The 19,367-nt window shown below is 32.2% G+C and overlaps 1 protein-coding gene across 3 annotated transcripts; it reads right to left on the reverse strand.

Annotated features, from left to right (window-relative positions):
* Window positions 1–2,148: 2,148 nt before the first annotated feature.
* On the reverse strand, window positions 2,149–17,322 carry LOC112727112 (uncharacterized). 3 transcript variants are annotated; one of them, XM_072208991.1, is made up of 19 exons: window positions 17,037–17,322; window positions 15,885–16,215; window positions 15,481–15,633; window positions 15,227–15,310; window positions 14,849–14,908; window positions 14,218–14,262; window positions 12,776–12,975; window positions 11,207–11,677; window positions 10,405–10,531; window positions 10,130–10,327; window positions 7,826–7,915; window positions 7,423–7,485; window positions 5,979–6,053; window positions 5,831–5,881; window positions 5,357–5,434; window positions 4,396–4,530; window positions 3,952–4,059; window positions 3,305–3,370; window positions 2,149–2,359 (listed from the first exon to the last, which is right to left on the reverse strand). In XM_072208991.1, exons 1-19 carry the CDS (start codon window positions 17,042–17,044, stop codon window positions 2,357–2,359), a joined length of 2,346 nt encoding a protein of 781 aa, XP_072065092.1. In that variant the 5' UTR covers window positions 17,045–17,322; the 3' UTR covers window positions 2,149–2,356. The 3 variants fall into 3 exon arrangements, with proteins under 3 accessions (XP_072065092.1, XP_025632533.1, XP_072065091.1); XM_025776748.3 differs by having other exon boundaries at window positions 2,149–2,811; XM_072208990.1 differs by having other exon boundaries at window positions 2,149–2,811; window positions 10,130–10,303; window positions 17,037–17,316.
* Window positions 17,323–19,367: the final 2,045 nt, after the last annotated feature.

Consider the following 19,367-nt stretch of genomic DNA (forward strand, 5'->3'; position numbering starts at 1 on the left):
TCTACTTATTGCTAGTTAGATTGTTAAAACAAACTGGTCATTATTTTATGGAAAAGTATAGGTAGATAATGAAAATATTAAACAATGTGAACAATAGATATATTAGATGTTTAATTTATTAGGTGTGCGAATAGTTATTCTAAATTTCTAATATTAAAATTTAAGTGAGTAATTTAGAGTGTAGTGTATTTTATTTGAATTGGACCAATTTCAAAATCTATTGTTCATATTATTCAAAAAAATCATTAATTACCTAGAATAACCCATATAATATAATTAAAGCATAATTAAACCAAAGGGCACTATCTATTCATTTATTCATTGTTTACAATACAGTAATAAACTAAAACACAAGTATTCAATCATTGTTTTGAACTAAGTCATAAGTCGTAAGTCAGAGAATTATTATTATTCGAAACTAAAAATCTAAATATCTTAACACATGGCACACTCATTACATATTAGAGAAAATACCATTTTCCTTTTTTATCAGATACTAAAATAATACTCTTTTTCTCTCTATTTATAAAATGTATATTTTCTTCCATTATAACTTTTAAAAAACTTCTTCTTTAATCCATTTTAATTTTTTTGTATTAATTAATGTTAACTTTATCCATTTTTCAAGAAAAAATAAATTATTTTTTATAAAAATATCCTTTAGCAAAAATTTTATTTTTTATCATTACATTTTGCTTACCAAAATACTCTTTAATAAATTATTTTTTTATTGATTAAATTGTATTTTTATCAAAATATTTTTAAAAAAATTTAATAATTAAATTTTTTTCTAAGATACCCTTTAATAATTTTTTAATTATTAAATTATAATTTTACCAAAATTTTCGTTAACAATTTTTTATATTTTACTATTAATTTTTTGATATCAATATATATTATTTTAACATTAAATAAAAAATCTTAATAAGATTATTTTTTTAATGTTAATATATATTAATTGTTATACATATTAACAATAGTAAGGTTTTTTTATTTAATGTTAAAATAATATATATTGATATCGAAAAATTAATAGTAAAATATAAAAATAATTGTTAACAAAAATTTTGGTAAAATTATAATTTAATAATTAAAAAATTATTGAAGGATATCTTAGAAAAAAATAATTTAACTATTAATTATTAAAAAAATATTTTGGTAAAAATATAATTTAATTAATAAAAAAATAATTTATTAAAGAGTATTTTGTTGAGCAAAATTTAATGACAAAAAAATAAAATTTTTGTTAAAGGGTATTTTGTAAAAAATAATTTATTTTTTCTTGAAAATAAATAAAGTTAACATTAGTTAACACAAAAAAAATTAAAATGGATTAAAATGAGATTTTTTAAAAGTTATAAGGGAGGATAATATACATTTTATAAATAGAAAAGAGGTAAGTGTTATTTTAACATCTCCCAGGAGAGAGAAGTGGTATTTTCTCTCTACATATTACCCTCCTTATATCCCCTAAAGAGCACCCATTGTTGCACTAGCAACAAATATCATTGTAAACCTTTTCAAAAAAGAACCTATATTGAACAATTTACTTTTCCAACTTCATTTTTGGAATTACCTTTCAACGATTCTCTAGTGTAACTAACTTGTTCTACATCTCTATCGATCTATATTCTAATCAGCATTATCAAAACCTATGTCACCAAAATTAGCAACAACTTTCCCAAGAACATGGTTATAAATGATATCAAAGTGAATATCATACTAAGTGTACACAAAAAATCAGTCACTAATTCAATTACTCATATAAAATACATCATAGACTACAAATATATAGTAACTAATATGATAACTGATTTTTAATGAACGTATATTTTTGTATAAATTTAAATTTCCTTAATACAATTATCTTGCTTTATGTTGCATGCGTTTATACAAAAATGGATAGAATGTTAAATAGTTTGATGTATTAGTCAACTATAAACCAATAAAATATTTTCAATTTTTTAGTTCAAAATAAATATGTAGAAAACCTTATTTTGAAAACTAAAAACGATGTGGATCGATATATCAATCCCCTGGTTATTTATTTTATAGTTTTTGGTCGAAATCCACTAGATAATATAACAGCACTAAAAGCCATTTGGACAAGAATAAGGGAAGCTTCAAAACCGTCCCTGAAAAAACCAATTGGACCAAAAGAGAAAATTTACTATTATAGATTTACAGTGAACAAACTTCCTTGTCAACGAAAAAAAAAAGAATAAAAATAAATAAAATAAAAAAGCGTACTAATCCACTAAACACAACAGAGAACCTCAGTATTCTTAAAGCCTTCTTAGCAGCCATTTTAAATTTGTAGTCTCGCCTCATTCATGATTCCTCCAAAGGCTCTGCATCACTGAAAAACCACATTTTGCATGTGGGCTATGAAACCTAACAGAGCACACTCAGCATTACATTAAGCTATTTACAACAACTTCCAAACCTCAAACTCCAAATGTTAACTTTCCTGAAGATAAATCAAATCTTTTTGCTTATGGCGTGTTAAAAAAATGCCATTTACATAGAATAAAACCCTATAGCACTTATTATGATTGGATCTATCATTAAACTAATTATATACAGGTGCTACATTAAGGCCTAAAGAGGACAAAATGGACGGTAGGTGAGAGAGGACATTTTTGCCCGTGTTTAATTTAGGGAAAAATTATACAACATTGTACTTGTGTTCAAGCTTGGCAAGGCAATGATATATTCTCAACAGTGTCTTGCATTTCAGCCCTACTCCTTCTGGAAAAAGGAGAGAACAAGATCGGTATGCATGGAAAAGAGCTGTGTATCGACGAAAAGCTGTTTAGTGCAAGGCAACAAAGGAGGAATTAACTGCATTAGCTTGTCTGAAAATAATTGCCAACTCACAAAAAGCTTTGTATACAAAGAAATTTATCATCTAAGTGACAAAGAAGGCAGCTTCACGGAGTGAAAATGCAGGGAAATTTTTCATGGATGAGTTTTATGTGCAATTTTATAGAGTTCATCCATGAAAACCAACCAACAAACAAGTTCAATTGCAACAACGATTCTCATACAACACTGTAACTGTGATCATGCTTAGCTTCTACAATGATTATTAGTGCATCTTTGTAACCAACTTCCTTCTCTCAGTTTAGACAAAAAAACTTCTTACATGACTTAGTGATCTTATTTACATATTAATATAGATTCTGTGAACAGGGACGAACTAGCAGGAAGTCGGATAAATTTTGCTAGTCAATGCAGATCATTCAAATGAAAGTTAAATCTGTTTGGATAATTAACAAGATATAAAATTAAGGGAGCGAACCTTCATGAAAGCCCGATCACGGTTCGGGAATGAGTCAATGAAGCTCTCCTTCAAAAGCAAGGATACCTGAAGATACAAACATGTTAGTTCCTAAACAATACATGCTATTTTCCATAGAAGACAACCTTCATAACTGATTGCACCTCTGAATTCATGATGACTTAAAATTAGAATTATTGAATTTTCATTACTTGTCTTAATTTTTTTATATTTAATTTTGTTCATCGAACTTCAATGTTAAACTTACTCTTATAATGTTTTCCTTCAACAAAAGGCAAAGCCATGAGACAAAGATGACTTGGCGAAGACTTGTTGGACTAACATTGATTACATAACCGAAGTTGAAAATGTTCTATGTAAGGTTGAAAATATTCAACAGAATAGTGTTAAAGTTAGGGTTAGGAAACCAACTTTAAGGAAGAATTATAAGTGAAAACCAACTTAGTAACACAATGATTTGGACCCATTAACAAATAAATACACAATTAATCATCATTAACAAACAACTCCATAACAAGGACTAACTATTTATCTGATTCCTTTTTCCCTCCATATTGTGCATACCAAGTAAATCTTTGGTTAAAAAAATGATCATGGATGCGTTGAAAGAATTTAACTGATGTAGATCAAAAGAAAAAAACACAAACCTTGTCATCATTTGATTGTACATTGGTTATGGTGTGAGAACGGAGGTTACAGCAAAGGGAATCCAAGTAAGATCTTAGTACTGACAAGAATCCCTTGGCAGCTTCAACCTGAGTAGAATAAAATAAAATGAGAGAGAGAGAGAGAGAGAGAGAGAGAGAGAATACAACAAACATGTTTGATAAAGTCATTAACATGAAAATATCAAATATTGTACAAATCTTGCAGACTACTTGGAATTTTGAATTAACATAATCATGAATTATCAGGAAGCTAAATAACTTATTCTTCAAAACATTGCTCTTTCATCATGGTAACATTTGAATATTCAATATAATAATTACCACAAATGGAGAAAGAACAGGCAATAGAGACTAAATAAAGGAAATAAATAAACAATATGATAAAAAATAATGCAAATGAGAATATAATTATTAAGGGCATACCTGGACTTCTGTGCATTCATACACTGGCCTTTTCCTACCCAAGTAACTTTCTCCCACAAGAGTTGCATGATAAGGACGTAAAGAAGACATTAACTCTTTCTGTCTTGGAAGTTGAGGTATTGTCGGAGACCTTACCTATAGGAAAAACAAAATATCACTTTGATAAGAAACCATGTGTTGTGCCTTTCTACAACTCAATATATTGTCACTGCTAAACTAGAAGTTAAAGAGGATGAAGCAAATAATAATAGAAGCTGAGCACCATTTATTTTACGGCCAAGATTAAATGCAGCCAGCACTCTCATGGAAAAAGCTTCTCGTAAAAACTAATTACAACTACTTAATCAATTACTTCTTCAAAATGCTAAAGGTATTACTCAACTTTTTTTATATGATACTGGGATTGATATTGGGATTGATATTAAGAATCATAAACCAATAAATTTGGATAGCACCATTATTATATACCTATATTAAAAGGAATTGATCCCCAAAGTTTCCTTTTTTTTTCAAATGGTAGAAAGAAATATTACTATAGGAGGTAACACAATACAAAAGCAAGAACATGATATTCTTATACAAAAATCTCAAATAACAGAGAAATCAACTAAAAATGCCCATCAATATGAGGTATATAAACCATCTAAAGTAACTACTCACTTAGCTAAGTGCTGTAAAATGTACCAAAAAAAAAAAAAAACAGTTTATCTAATAAAATATACTAACTAGTGATAAATTTATCTTGGGCCATTTCAATCCAAGGCTTCAAAGAGTTAAATCTAGAACACTGCCAACCCATGCCTAATTAACTCCCTAAAAAAATTAAGACGAAGGAATGCCTTATCACACCTAATATACTAAAGCATACATCACAAAACCAGAACATTGTAATACTAAATTGATGAGGAGGGAAAGAATCAGTTTCTATCAGCATTGCAAGATCTAAAGAAAAATTACACACCTGGTTTCTATTGGCATCAATCAGAATAGTACTGGTTAATTTTGACTGAACTTCATTGGTCTTGTTCCTGACACCAACCTAGAGAATCAAATGTTGTAGCCAGTTACATTCCAGAAACGATATCACCAAATGTCAATACAACAACAAATTGGAACCAAATTTAAAAGTAGTTGCTCTAGTAACAAATTCTAGGTTATATTCCAATTTCTTAAGGATAATATAATATTCAATGTGTATTCCAAAGTAATGTATTCAATATGGTATCTAGCAATCATATGAATAGGAAAGCCTAAGAGCAACCCAAGCAAAGATCATGGAGATTTAATTAATAAATGAATCCAAAATACAAATACCAGCCCACCACAATAATAATAATAATAATAATAATAATAATAATAATAATAATAATAATAATAATAAATTATAAAAAAATTAGATATTTCCCTTAAAAGCAAGCATAAATAGAATACTCACTACAAAAGGGACAGGTGCGTCCAAAAATTCAAGCATGTCATTTGGTAAAACCTGGAAGAAAATATCATTATCAAATGGTAAGGTGAAAATGAATAAACATGCCACTATCAATATTCACTTTAACTAAGAAAAGGGAAAGAAATCAAACCGGCATTAGCAAGCTTTGCCATCGAAAGGGTCGGATTAGGGGAATAACCGACAAAACTGAAGCAGATAAGATTCCCTGGTCATCGGAGATGTAAAATGTTTCTGTCAATCTCTATTAGAAAGTATCAACGATTCAAGAGATGCACGAATTTTAGGAAACAAAACGGTTGTTTGGTTTAGCTGTTTGTTGTTTTCATTTTCCAAAAAATATAGAAAAGTGGTTTAGAAAACATTTTGGTTATCCATTTTCATTTTCAATTTCAGAGAGAAAACCCAAAACTTTAGAAAATTATGAAAACTATAAAAAGGTGTTTTCCATGTTTTCACTTTGCAGCAGTGACAACTTGCATTTTCAAACAATTTTGTTCTTTCTGTCCCGATCTATAACACAATCTCACACCGGCAACAACACCTGGCTGAAGAGGTTTCATCGGATATGTTGCTGCAATGACGAACCTCATGCTTCCGTTGCACACCATAAGTAGCCATAAAAGTCGAATCCTTCCATGTCGAGGTTGAAGTTTTGTCAACAAATCAACATTGACAACATGCATTACTGAGTTCAAAGACATTGCTTCTCGTTATGATTGGTCATATAACCACCAGATATCTTCCTCCCCTATTCGGTGTTACCAGTCAGATTCTCCATTCGCTTAATTGATGGTTGACTCCCATCTGATATAATTAGTGAATTGATATAACTAGTTCGTAAATCAATGGCCATGATCAACAAGAGGAAGCCATAGACTACACTATGACATGATTGAAAGGAGGAAGGATGATGAAATTTGGTTGATCAACTAGTGGTTGAGATGAGAAAGTTGTTGTGTCATAATTGGGCTATGTGGAAGCGATGGCTTTATTGTATGTTTGTGAAGTACGGTAGTGTGGAAATAGGAAACGGTGGATGAAGCAAGAAGCTAAGTGCAAAAGAAGCGAAAGCGGAAAACAACAAAACAAACATGTTCTCAAACCTTGGAGAACCAAAAATGAAAATAGAAAACAAAATAGAAAATATTTTCCAAAACCAAACACCCCTAAATTTTCCAAAACAGCAAAAAGAATATTCGGTATCAAGCTATGTGTGCATCCATATCTAATCGTAAATTGTAACAGTTACTGATTTGTAAAATTGAAGAATAAGAACAGTTTTAAGATCGTTAAGAATTAACATGAGTTGTACTAAAACAAGCAGCAACATAATTGATGAAACATGCATGAACACATCAACAGAGACAAAAAGAAAAGAAAATCAAAGTATAATGCTAACAGAGGATGGAAAACAAATCAAATATCCCTACTACTTTTACTAATAGAGCAAGGAACTATGGATCAAGGGATATATTGTATCTGAAGCACAAATTGTATATAACCAAGCACCCAAAAACATTTGCCCAAACATTGTCAGAAAGATTATCTTTAAGGCACAAGATAACGTGATGTACCAAATTGGAACAGACAACAGCTATCTGTTTCTCTAGTAGTGCTCCTGCAAAGAATGTTAACACCTGTAAAATCAAAAGACAATTATTTAGTGTTTAAAACTCCCAAGCAAGGATTACAGAAGTGTTACATTTCACCTTTGGAAAACGGGGGTGGGGGCGAGAGGGAAAAGAAGTGCAGCAACCAGTTTAACTTCAGTGCATAATTTCCCTCAATTTTGGAAAAATTTGAAGTGAACAATCAATAATTAATACTGGGTCTTTTCTTTGAATCATGAAGAAATAGTTATTAATGGAGTCATATATGTCCGCAATTTACAGGTTTTGCAATCAGGCATGAACCTACATTAACTACATTTGCAATTGAGCATGTATTTGCAAAACATTATGCCAAAACACAACTTACATTTTCAAGTCTCAAGGTACCACATATACATGCAACAGCCCATATAGATAATGCAGCTGCCTCCTCCTCGGCGAAAAGAGAGCGATGTGCCTGAAAGGAGCAAACAACAGTTTAGTAATATATTTATGATGAGCACAAAGATGGTTTCTCTATACACAAGACTCCAACCTAAACTCAAGTCACAGGAGAGCATATGTGCACAGCCATAATCCACAAGTGGAAAGGCTGTTTATAGGGTTTGAACCCATAACTCAAGGTTACTTGACAACAAACCATATCATTGCTCCAACACTCATCAAAACTTGTTTTGCCCACGACCATACAATTATCAGAATATTACCCAAAGTGATCTTTGTGCTGCAATGCAATGCAGATAGTTGAGGAAAATATAAGGTGGCTAAGAAAGAGACAAAAGTGGCTGTAAGTGAAGCAAGAACAAAAACATATGAGGTGTCTACCAGTCTTTAGGAACGAAGGAAGGAGAAAAAAGTATATATAGAATCACAAAGAGCCGTGAAATAAGAACAAGAGACTTGGATCAGGTTAAGTGCATAAAGGATAAAGACGGAGAGGTTTTTGCTCAAGATGAGAATATTAATGAAAGATAGAAGAGCTACTTTTATGAATTATTTAATGAAGGACAGAAGACTCTTCCGGTCTTGATCGGTTATGCACGAGGGAAGAAGATCAAAACTTCAACTACTATCGAAGAATTCGAGACTTCAAGGTAAAAAATGCTCTAAAGCAGATGAAAAATATCAGGGTAGTAAGACCCGATAATATTCCGATTGAAGTTTGGGAGGGCCTTGGAGAGAAAGACATCATATGGTTAAACAAACTTTTTAATGAGATTTTAAGGTCAAAGAAGATGTTAGATAAGTGGAAAAAGTGCACCTTGGTACCTATCTACAAGAATAAGGGGGATATACTAAGTTGGAAAAACTATAGAGGAATCAAGCTTATGAACCATACCGTGAAATTATGGGAAAGAGTGATAGAATGGAGGCTGAGACAAGAAACACAAGTAACAGAGAACCAATTTGATTTTATGTCAGACAAATCTACCACTAAAGTTACATACTTGTTAAGAAGGATGATGGAGAGATATTGTAGTAATAAAAGAGATCTACATATGATGTTTATTGATTTGGAAAAAGCGTGCGATAAGATGCCAAGAGAGGTTTTATGGAAGGTTTTGGAAAGGAAGAGAGTAAGGATCGCATATATTCGTGCAATTAAAGACATGTATGATGGGGGCTACAACTAGTGTTAAAACTCAAGGTGATGTGCAAAGGAATTTCCTATTAGTATATGATTACACTAGGGATCATCTCTAAGTCCATACATTTTCACATTAGTTTTAGAAATAGTCACAGATATCCCAGAGTCTATGTCATTGTGCATGTTTTCTGACGATGATATCCTCCTTATGGGAGAGTAAAGAAAAGATCTAAATAATAAGTTAAATTTATGAAGAGAAGCTTTAGAAGTGTATGGTCTGCGCATAAGCCGTAGCAAATCGGGATATATGAAATGTAAGTTCGGCCGTCAAAGGAAAAATCCTAATACAGAGGTGAAGATTGAAGAAAATATCCTACAAAAAGTTAAAAGTTTTAAGTATCTTGGGTGCATCATACAGAATAATGGAGAGATTGAACAGGATGTAAATCATAGGATCTAAGCAGGTTGGTCAAAAAAATAACGGAGTGCGTCTGGTTTTATATATGACAAAAAAATGTCTCTAAAACTTAAAGGTAAATTCTATCGCACTGCTACCAGACCGACTATGCTTTATGGTACAGAGTATTGGGTGGCCAAAAGAGAGTACGAACATAAGTTAAGTGTGGTAGAGATAAAGATGTTGTGATGGATGAGTAGTCATACGCGATTGGATAGAATAAAGAACGAAAATATAAGAGAGAGAGAGAGAGAGAGAGAGAGAGAGAGAGAGAGAGAGAGAGAGAGAGAGAGAGAGAGAGTTGGAGTAACACCTATTGTGGAAAAGATAGTAGAATCGCGTCTCAGGCAATTTTGACGTGTGAGAAGAAGACCGACAGAGCACCCAGCCAGGAGGGTGGATGAGATGGAAGATGGACAATGGGTGAAAGGTAGAAAAAGACCTAGGAAGACCATCCATGAGGTGGTCAAACGAGATCTACATGTAAACGGTCTCTCTGTAGACATGATACATGATAAAGCTCAATGGCATCGTTTAATCCATGTAGCCAACCCACCTAGTGGAACAAGGCTTGGTGGCGGTTGTTGTTGTTGTACTCAAATCCTAGCAAGATTATCACAACATACCTCAGCTAATTCCCGAGCTAAACTGCAAGACTTCAAATCAACAATTGAACCAGCAAGGTTTAGAACTATCTCATGTGATCGGTGATATTCCACAGGATGCAGGTGCTCCAACGGATGAAATCTAACTGTTGAACCCCTTGCAGGGCAACCTAAACAATAGTATTCACTAATAATCTGTAGTGGAGCACATTTATTTGCCTGCAGATTGATAAAATAACATCAACTAAAAAAGACCATTACAAAAGACTAGAAAAGGAACATTCCACTCTACAAACCTTGGCCCATTCAAGAATATCATGAAGGTCATTTAAATCATCTTGGCCCGAGATAGATGCATCTTCTGTCTCAGTATCATCAGGATCACTCCTGAAATTCCTATCTTCACACGGTGAACTTTGAAAGCTGCATAAGCAGATCAAAGTTTTAAGATGCGTCACTTACAAGAAATGGACATTAAAGTATCAAACAAATCACAAAAAACTGCAATCTTGATAAGATGAAATTCCAGAAACAGCATAAGGCAGGGCATGTTGTTCTAGAAGCACCAGTAAGAATGAAAAGGACAACAGCTTAGTAGAAGATAACTAGAAGATAAATGTGTAATAGAACCCTATAATTAAGAGGTAAACTACTGGAAATGAGTGTAAGCAAAGAATCAACGCAGAAGGGTAATGAGAGCACAATGGAAATAAATGGAATATCCATAATGTTAGTCTCGAACATAACCAAATGTCAAAGGCTAGAAAGTAAAACTAAGGAGATGGAGAGAATTTCATCGTGTGAGGATCAGAGCATAAGGGAGGCGAGGATAGTCGAAGCACACTCTCTTGGCATATCCACAAGACACTTAAGGAGAATTGAGCAAAAACAGAAAGAATTATTTAAATAGACGAGGAAAAAATAGCAAAGTCAACATATAACAGGTTCATCAAAAGAACTTGTTTATGCTTCTAGATCTGGCTACAGGAGGGGAAAAAATCAATGACAGGAGTCAAGTGAATAGTAAACTTTATTATTTTATGCTGAGATCGTACAAATATGGACAAAAATGGATGGGACAATCACAATTTTAAATACCTGCAGGATGATTCAGAGCTTTCATACTGGCCATTACGCAGGAGTGGAAGAATAGCATTTGGTAAACGCTTATCTTCTGAAAGCTTGTTTGTCACAAAAGCATCTCCATACACATCACTATCCTCAAAATGAGCAGGGATTGATTCTTCTTTCAAAGTTTTTCTGTGTGTTTCAGGACCAACTGGCATGGAATTTTCATTATTGACTCTATACTTCAATGTGTCCAGCTTCACATTTACCATTTGTTGCTCAGGAGGATTGCTGTAACCCTCAAATTTCGCAGGTAAGGAATTTCCTAAGGTTGATTGAGAAACAGTTGGATTTCCATCAGTATCATCTAATGGTCTTTCATTTACCAATACACACTCTGAACGTCCCTCTGAGTTTGTTTCTTCATAACAATCATCAAACTCTAAATTTAAATCTCCAACACTTTTTGTCAACCTGTCTAGCCGTTCTTGCATGAAAATGCTACAGGACAATGAGCATAATAAGATGCACACCAAAAGCATAAAAACATATCAAAGCCAATAAGTCAGAATGCAGATAACTCCAAGTATAATTCATCAGAATACGTGCTAATAAAATATAGCTAATTCAAATAAGTGTGTCTAAATACCCAAATAACCAAAGTACCAAGAATAAGATGATAGTTATGCCTTATGCAATAAAGTGGGATCGCTTACACAAAACTATCAAGGCCACTAAGCTATATAAAATACCATTTATGTAAACGATAGAAAGAAGAATCATTACTCAATATGCCTCTGAAATGTAAGGGAAAGGATAACCTTCTGTAGGTTTAATCTTTGGCATATATGAATATGAATGAATAAAGAACCACTATCTAACAATGCAAGAAACCTCAAGCTACAGGTGCGGGCAATGCACGGGCCCACTTTTTACTCAGAGGAATGGGTGGACGATCAAACTCTAGAGCACTTAGCCATGAAGGCTCTTCAATATAATTTTTTGATCCACTATATTTTAGAAGTTTAAGCTGATAAATTAGGCATGTGATTAGTTTTATATCTACCATGAAAGATGAAAGAAATACAAGAGACAAGAGTCTATAATCTAGTCGTTTGCACAATAGATTAAGCTGATAAATTAGACAAACAATATATTGTTTGCATCACCTAGTGATTGGCCATCAATTAACCAATTTTATCCATCAGCAACCGAAACTGAGATATGTATTTTCAGCCCAAGTACATTGGTTTCATTTGTCTTTGAATTGTTGCTTCAACAGCTCTACCTTTATAATTCATTAGTTTAACTAAATGCTTACATTGGTACTGTCTGTCTCCATTTGAAAAACATTTCCTTTTCAAATTATTTAACTGATCACAAAGACATAATTCAATTTCACAGATCATACAAAAAAAAAATCTAGCATCAAGTTTCATAAGACTAGAGATAGTCGCTAGACACTTTTTATGCTTTGGTTCAAGGAACAGAAGCATCCTTCCAAAAACGTAATAAAGTAGGTGAAAATCAAATCATAAATATCCTCTACAATTCTCCCATAACCAATAAAGGGAACTTGGGATTATTAGGAACACCTACCTGTTCAAGATGCCAAAATGCAACTCGAAAAATGGGAGCCTTGAGAGAATGCAGTAACATCTCTTTGTACTCAATAAATAGCGTTTAAGAGATAAGCTAGACGGCTGCTTATGAGAAATCAGGGAGAGCAGTCCAGAGGGCTTTTGCACTAATTCTTCAACTAACACGCAACACCCATAAAGTGTTGAATTATCAGCACCCTATGAAGTTTATAATAGTACAAAAAAACAATTGTGAGTACTTGAATGAGCACAATATAAAACGGAATATGGGGGACATACAAAAGATGGTGAAGCTATTAAATATTCACATTCACACTTGAGAACCAATTAAACAAATACACAACCATTGGGCCCTAAGGCATAGTTTATTTGGTCGAAAGAAAAAATATGGTCTAAGAATCACTATTATTGAATTGTGTGATTCCATACCATGAATTGCACGAGTCGATACGAATCATACAATCGCAATTCAAATTCATTATATGAATCGAAGTTGCTTCAAAATTGGTCAACTCGAGGTAGGAATCACAGAATACGAGCCGGAATAGTGAATGGCAGTTGCAACAACAATTTCATACAGTGCTGCCATTCCAGTTTTGCAGGTTGCAAAAATAGGTCAAGATGACCAATGATAACTTCACACAGTTTCCTTGTGTTTTCTTTTCATAACTCCTTCTAAACAATGTGTCTTACTTCTGTTTTTCTCAGAATAATATTATAAAATAATACTTAAGTATGCACAAGCAGTGCATTCGAATTCTTTGTTTAAGGGGTTTTTCAATAAAAAAAAGAAATCAATACACCAGACTGTACAATTTAGACGAAGGATTTAAAAATCAAAATATCTACCAAGCACTAATCAAGAGCATGCAACTCTCTTCTTCTGTGCTTCTTTGTTAGCTTCTATATGGTAGATTCTACTTATATAAGATGTGTCTTTTGTGAGATTTTTATTGGTGATGATTTTGTGTTTTGGAGTTTGTACATGACTTTGATAATGACTTTATGTTAATGGTTTGAGGAATGTTATATACACCACTTTTGTGTAAACCACTCTCATACACCATTCACTTTTGGTATTATGAATGGTGGATAAGAAGTGAAATAAGATAAAAAGATTTTCTTTTTCATACCATAAAAGGAAAATACACGAGAGAAGTATACGCAAAGAATAGTACAAATATCATTTCTCTAATCATTTTATAACTTCTTATTCTAGAATGCTATTTTGTTAATGATATTTGTATATATCATGTAATCTTACATTGTGCTTTTTAATCTTATGATTTGCAATATTTAGCTTGGCAATTCGATTTGTGAAATGTGAATTGCGATTCAATAACCTTGCTAAGAACTCCTTTTAAATAACCTTCCAAAGAAAATAAAAGAAGAAAATATAAGAAAATGTAAACAAAAGACATTAAAATTCAAAGTCATTACCTGTAACCTAAATACAAATGACAGATCCCGCTGTTTAATATGTTCCTGTAATAATCAATGTACAAACACACCACTGGGTATCAGGATTTAAAAATCTTAGACATCCCTCCAAATTATTCAGATAAATTGGTGTTACAACATTACAGTTAAACCAGATTTTAATTTAAAAAAAATGCTTTGGCATGGTTATTAAAATGGGAAAAGAGATATAAGAATGATTTAAGTATCTTTTGTCTATTACACATAATTACAACCCCTTAGAATGACAAGATTTACTGAAAGCAATTACAAAAGCACAAGAATAAATGATTAACAAGCCTAAAATGCCAAGTTATAGTTAGATGGCATAGTTAATATCTTTTGAGTTAAAAGCCCTGCAAGTAGGACACCTTAATTTCAGCATTTTAAGAAATAAGTATCATTACCAAAATAAGCCTACCTTAGTTTCCAACTTTATTATAATATATATTGATGTCGAATGAAGTTGTAGACAGAAGGAAACAAAATTGACAAACATAGATATATCATTTTAGTGTTTGTTAACAATTGATCAGACATGTAAAACAGAAGAGGGTAAGTCCAATATCAACAATGAAAATTATTTGCATCATACTAATGGAAGCATAAATACCTGCCCATAAAGAATTTCATTCAACTCACTCAAGGAGGGACTTTTCTCAATACCATGAACCTAAAATCACATTAACAAGACACAAATAACAACCAAGTAAAATCTCTGCACAAGTTATTCAACTTGAAAATAAATTAATCTGAGATTAGACAGTATAAATGAATTGAAGGAAGTTTTTCATGTGATCAAATTGAAAGTATATCACTTCAAAAGCTAAACTTTTTTCTTATGTTGGATCATAATAACTCACAATACTAGAGATAATCTATAGCTGAACAACATTAATGATGATGATGTATTGAAACTAGAAATAATAATAGTGGTGAAACTAAAATGACACAAAAAAATATAAATATATTCATCATGCATACACCTAACCTCCACGCCACCGGGGAAGCAAAAAGAGAGAAGATCCTTGTCTCTAAGTGGCAACTGTTTCTCTGGAGGGTAAACAAATAAGACCTGGAGGGGGAAAAGGGAATATACAGTTAGTGGTCAAAGAAATTCACTGTGGTCAGAGCATTATAATAGCAATTAAAAAAATAATCGAAAAAAAAAAGTGCTAGCAATGGTAAGAGTATTGCGATGGAAGTAATAATATTAATCTAGTATCTATAACCAAAGATCAAAACCTGAGGTTCAATGTTGGGTTCTACACGAAATTGACCTCCACACTTCCTAAAAAGATATTGACTTTGCAGTGCCTGGATATCACTATTAGGATTAAGTCCGCAAACCACCATGCTTTCAAACAGTTTCGTTGGCTCCTTCCAAGATCTATGGTCCTATGAACTCATATTTGATAAAACATATCAGTGTATGAGAATAAACCGGGAACAAGTTAGCGAGTGAAATTAGAGCAGTAGAGCAAATCTTCTAAAACAGAACAAAGAAAAGAGAGCATTCAAAATCAACAGCTAATAATCCTACATTATTCACAAGCAGCTTAAGTTTCTTTATAATTTAAAGTTTATACTTTACACTTTATAGTATATAACCAAAATCAAAAGGAATGCATTTAATCAGAAGATTTTACCATGTACTGCAACTGTAAGTTTGTAGCCCACTGACGTTTCTGACTCGTTAGAATTTCGGGATTATAATTCATATTTTTAACATCAGAAGGCCGCGAAAATCCTTTTATCATTTTTGTAACTTGATACTGCAGCCTTTGAAGTTGACTACTACTTCCACTTCTACTTCCAATCCCACTTCCCCGAGGATTATCTTTTGATGGATACATTACAGACGGCCTTGGAGAATTCATAGCAGTAGCGACAGCTTTAGCCACATCCTCCTTTGTCTGCATAAAAAATGAAGGGCTACCCGAGTCTTCCTCCTTTGCCATGCCACCTACTTGTTCCTTCCTAAATCCGATAAATAATGACTCAAACAAGTTAAATTCTCTAGCAAGCAACATAACTTCAATGAATCTCAAAATCCACCGGAATCAAAGCTTAAAATATATCAGATACATTCTGAATTCAGCATGCAAATCAAACAGCAACATAAATCAACAAAGAAATGCGTAGTGAGATGGTTATAAACAAGTATACCTAGAATTCACCAAAATCTTCTACTATCACTCTCCAAAAGAGCAATTAACAATTTTTCTGATTAGTAATGGTAACAAGCCACCAACTGAATACCAAAAGCAAATAAAAAATTGAAGCTAGCATATGCTGTGGGGCCACCACCCCCATGAATAATTTTCCATTTTTAAACCATATGCCTCACACACAAAGCTGCAAAATCTCTCACGTAAAAACTTGTTATCAACAAAGAAGCTTAAATATTTCTAATATCTTAATTAAGAAAAAAAAATTCTTGACCAAAACAACGTCATCTTTATGTCAAACTCAGCTTCTTCAACGCTAGACAATCTTACTATATTAAACAAGCTAAAAAATGCAAAAGAGAATGAAAAGTGAAAGCAAAAAATTGGACGATACATATAAAAGCTCAGGGGAAAAAATAAATTGAAGCATCCCGAAACGAGAAAAGAAAAAAAACAATCAAACAGGAAAAAAAGAAAAGCTCAGGGAAAATTCTAAAAAATGGAATTTAGAAAAACGAAAATCAGAAACGCCGAAGAACAAAAAAGATTGAATTGAACAAATGCATAGCTGAAATTAGAACATGAAAAAATCTCATAGAAAATAAGAAATTTAGGAAATTTTATGCTCACCTAGACATAGCCGAAGAATGGAAATAACAATAGGAACATAAAGAATTATAGAGATAAAATTGGTGGAGAAAAAAAGGAAGTTCAGGTAGCCATGAACGGAGGCAAAGGCAACCAAAATCTTTGAGTAAACCATAACGGAAGTTTTTTAATGATGATCTACATTGTCTTCAAAAAAGCACTTGATGATCACACCCTATTTTGATGTTCCATCACAAAACAGTCTTCAATCTTTTCACCATGTTGTTGGGGCCATTATTATTGTTAGTATATTAATAAACACTCAATTACTTATTAGTTTACTTTTTATTTATTAGATATATATAAAAATAATCAAAACAAAATTAGTTGAGATAATAAATTATTAAATTAACAAAAATATTTGGATCTAAATTTTGAAAAGCACAAAAAATATTTTTTTTGAATTATATAAATCGAAAGAGATTTAAAAAAGTTGTGTAATAATCCTTTTTATGTCACCATTATATATATATTTTGGTAGAGTTTAGTTCAGACAAGGGCTCATGATCCCCCAAATTTTTTATAAAAAATTTAGTAGTATTTTTTTTAAAAGATAAAAAATAGTTCAATTGACTTAAATACTTTACTATGACTTAAATTATCTAATAAATTTAATAAACAGCATTCTCTATCTTTAAGTTCAAATATAAAAAATTAAATATTTTTTATTTATTTAATTTAATATTATTTTATATTTTAATATTTATTTAATTTAATTTTTGATATGATAACAAATAATAGAATATTCAATAAGTATTAATATTATTGTATTTGTATAAATTGATAAAAAAATTCAATAAATATTATAAATTTTAATATTTGTCCTTCTAACTTCTTCTTTATATATTTTATAGGATATATATTCAAATTTTATATAAAATAATAATAAAAAATAAAAAATTGATACATTTTTTAAGAGGAAGGCTAATATTTAAGGAGAACATATAACTTTTATAATATCAACACCTGTAGATAGTTCTTCTACTTTAATGAATCACGAAGAAAGTGAGATATAACCTTCAAAAGTTCAAAAAGTTACATCTGATGACTTTAACCTTAACTTTTTGGAACGACATCTTGAAAAACGGCTTTAAATTTGGCGATATCACCCAAACCAGAGAGATGAGATTAGACAACTTTATCTTAAATGAGGTCAATATCAAAAATATTTTGACAATTATTTTCTATCTGGCCCCCAAAATTTTGTTTTAAGTTCCGCCTATATATATATATATATATATATATATATATATATATATATATATATATATATATATATATATATATAAACTATTATTATTATTATCGAGGAAAAGTATCAAACTATTTTTTTTCTTTTTTGAAAACAAGAGCTCAACACAATAAAGTGGAGCAAAAAGAACTAGCAATACACCATAAACCTACTAAAAGAACTAGAAAACCACCACAAGCCTACTGCAAACAGTAACATAATAGGTCCCGGTGTCATCTTCGGCATAGCCATCAACAACCCAGGGAATCAACACCTTTCCGTTCATTAATGCTAGTCGCAGACATGTGGATAACTTGTGCAACATCTTTGCTTTGATTCTGGAAGATCCGCCTATTCCTTTCCAACCAAATATTCCAAATAATTGCGCTAAAACACCTTAGTCGCTGCTTTCGAGCCTCCGTACTCCTTGGTTCCTCTGTCCAACTTAGAAAATGCTCTTTCATCGTACCCGGACAAGACCATTGGTATCCAAGTCCTGATTTCCAAGCACTCCACACCTGCCAAGTAAATGCACAGCCTAGAAACAAGTGATGTACCCATTCCACATCATTATTGCATAAAACACATACGTTATCTTCCTGTCTAATAATGCCAAACCGACTCAATCTATCCTTTGTATTCACCCTGCCTATCAACACAAACCAAGTAAATAGCTCCACTCTTGGTGGAACCAAACCTTTCCAAATAGTTTTGGTGAAGCTGTAACTGGTTATCCCCTCTGGAAGCATCTCCTCCTGCAACACCTGCACAAATGAGTTAGTTGAAAAAATACCTCGCCTATCATATTTCCACACCACTCTATCCTCTCTGCTATGTATTAAGTTCACAGGTCTCAAAGCCTCATGTAATTGATTCAGAAGCTCCAATTCCCATTGAAAAAGCTCTCGCCTCCATTGGAAGTTCCAAATCCACTCTAACCCATCCCAAAACCCACAATCTCCAATCACAGATCCACATTGGTTTGAGATAGAGAAAAGCCTCGGGAACCGATTCTCTAGAGATCCACACAGTAACCAAACATCCTCCCAAAATCGAGTCCGTCTCCCATCACCAATCTCCAT

Source organism: Arachis hypogaea, chromosome 12 (assembly GCF_003086295.3).
Source record: "Arachis hypogaea cultivar Tifrunner chromosome 12, arahy.Tifrunner.gnm2.J5K5, whole genome shotgun sequence".
Classification (NCBI taxonomy): Eukaryota; Viridiplantae; Streptophyta; class Magnoliopsida; order Fabales; family Fabaceae; genus Arachis; species Arachis hypogaea.

Coding starts and splice junctions, on each gene's coding strand:
- LOC112727112 (XM_025776748.3), bottom strand. Junction 14,909..15,226: donor GCTTCCCCGGTGGCGTGGAG/GTTAGGTGTATG, acceptor ATGTGATTTTAG/GTTCATGGTATTGAGAAAAG. Junction 6,054..7,422: donor CTGTTGTCTGTTCCAATTTG/GTACATCACGTT, acceptor TCCGATGACCAG/GGAATCTTATCTGCTTCAGT.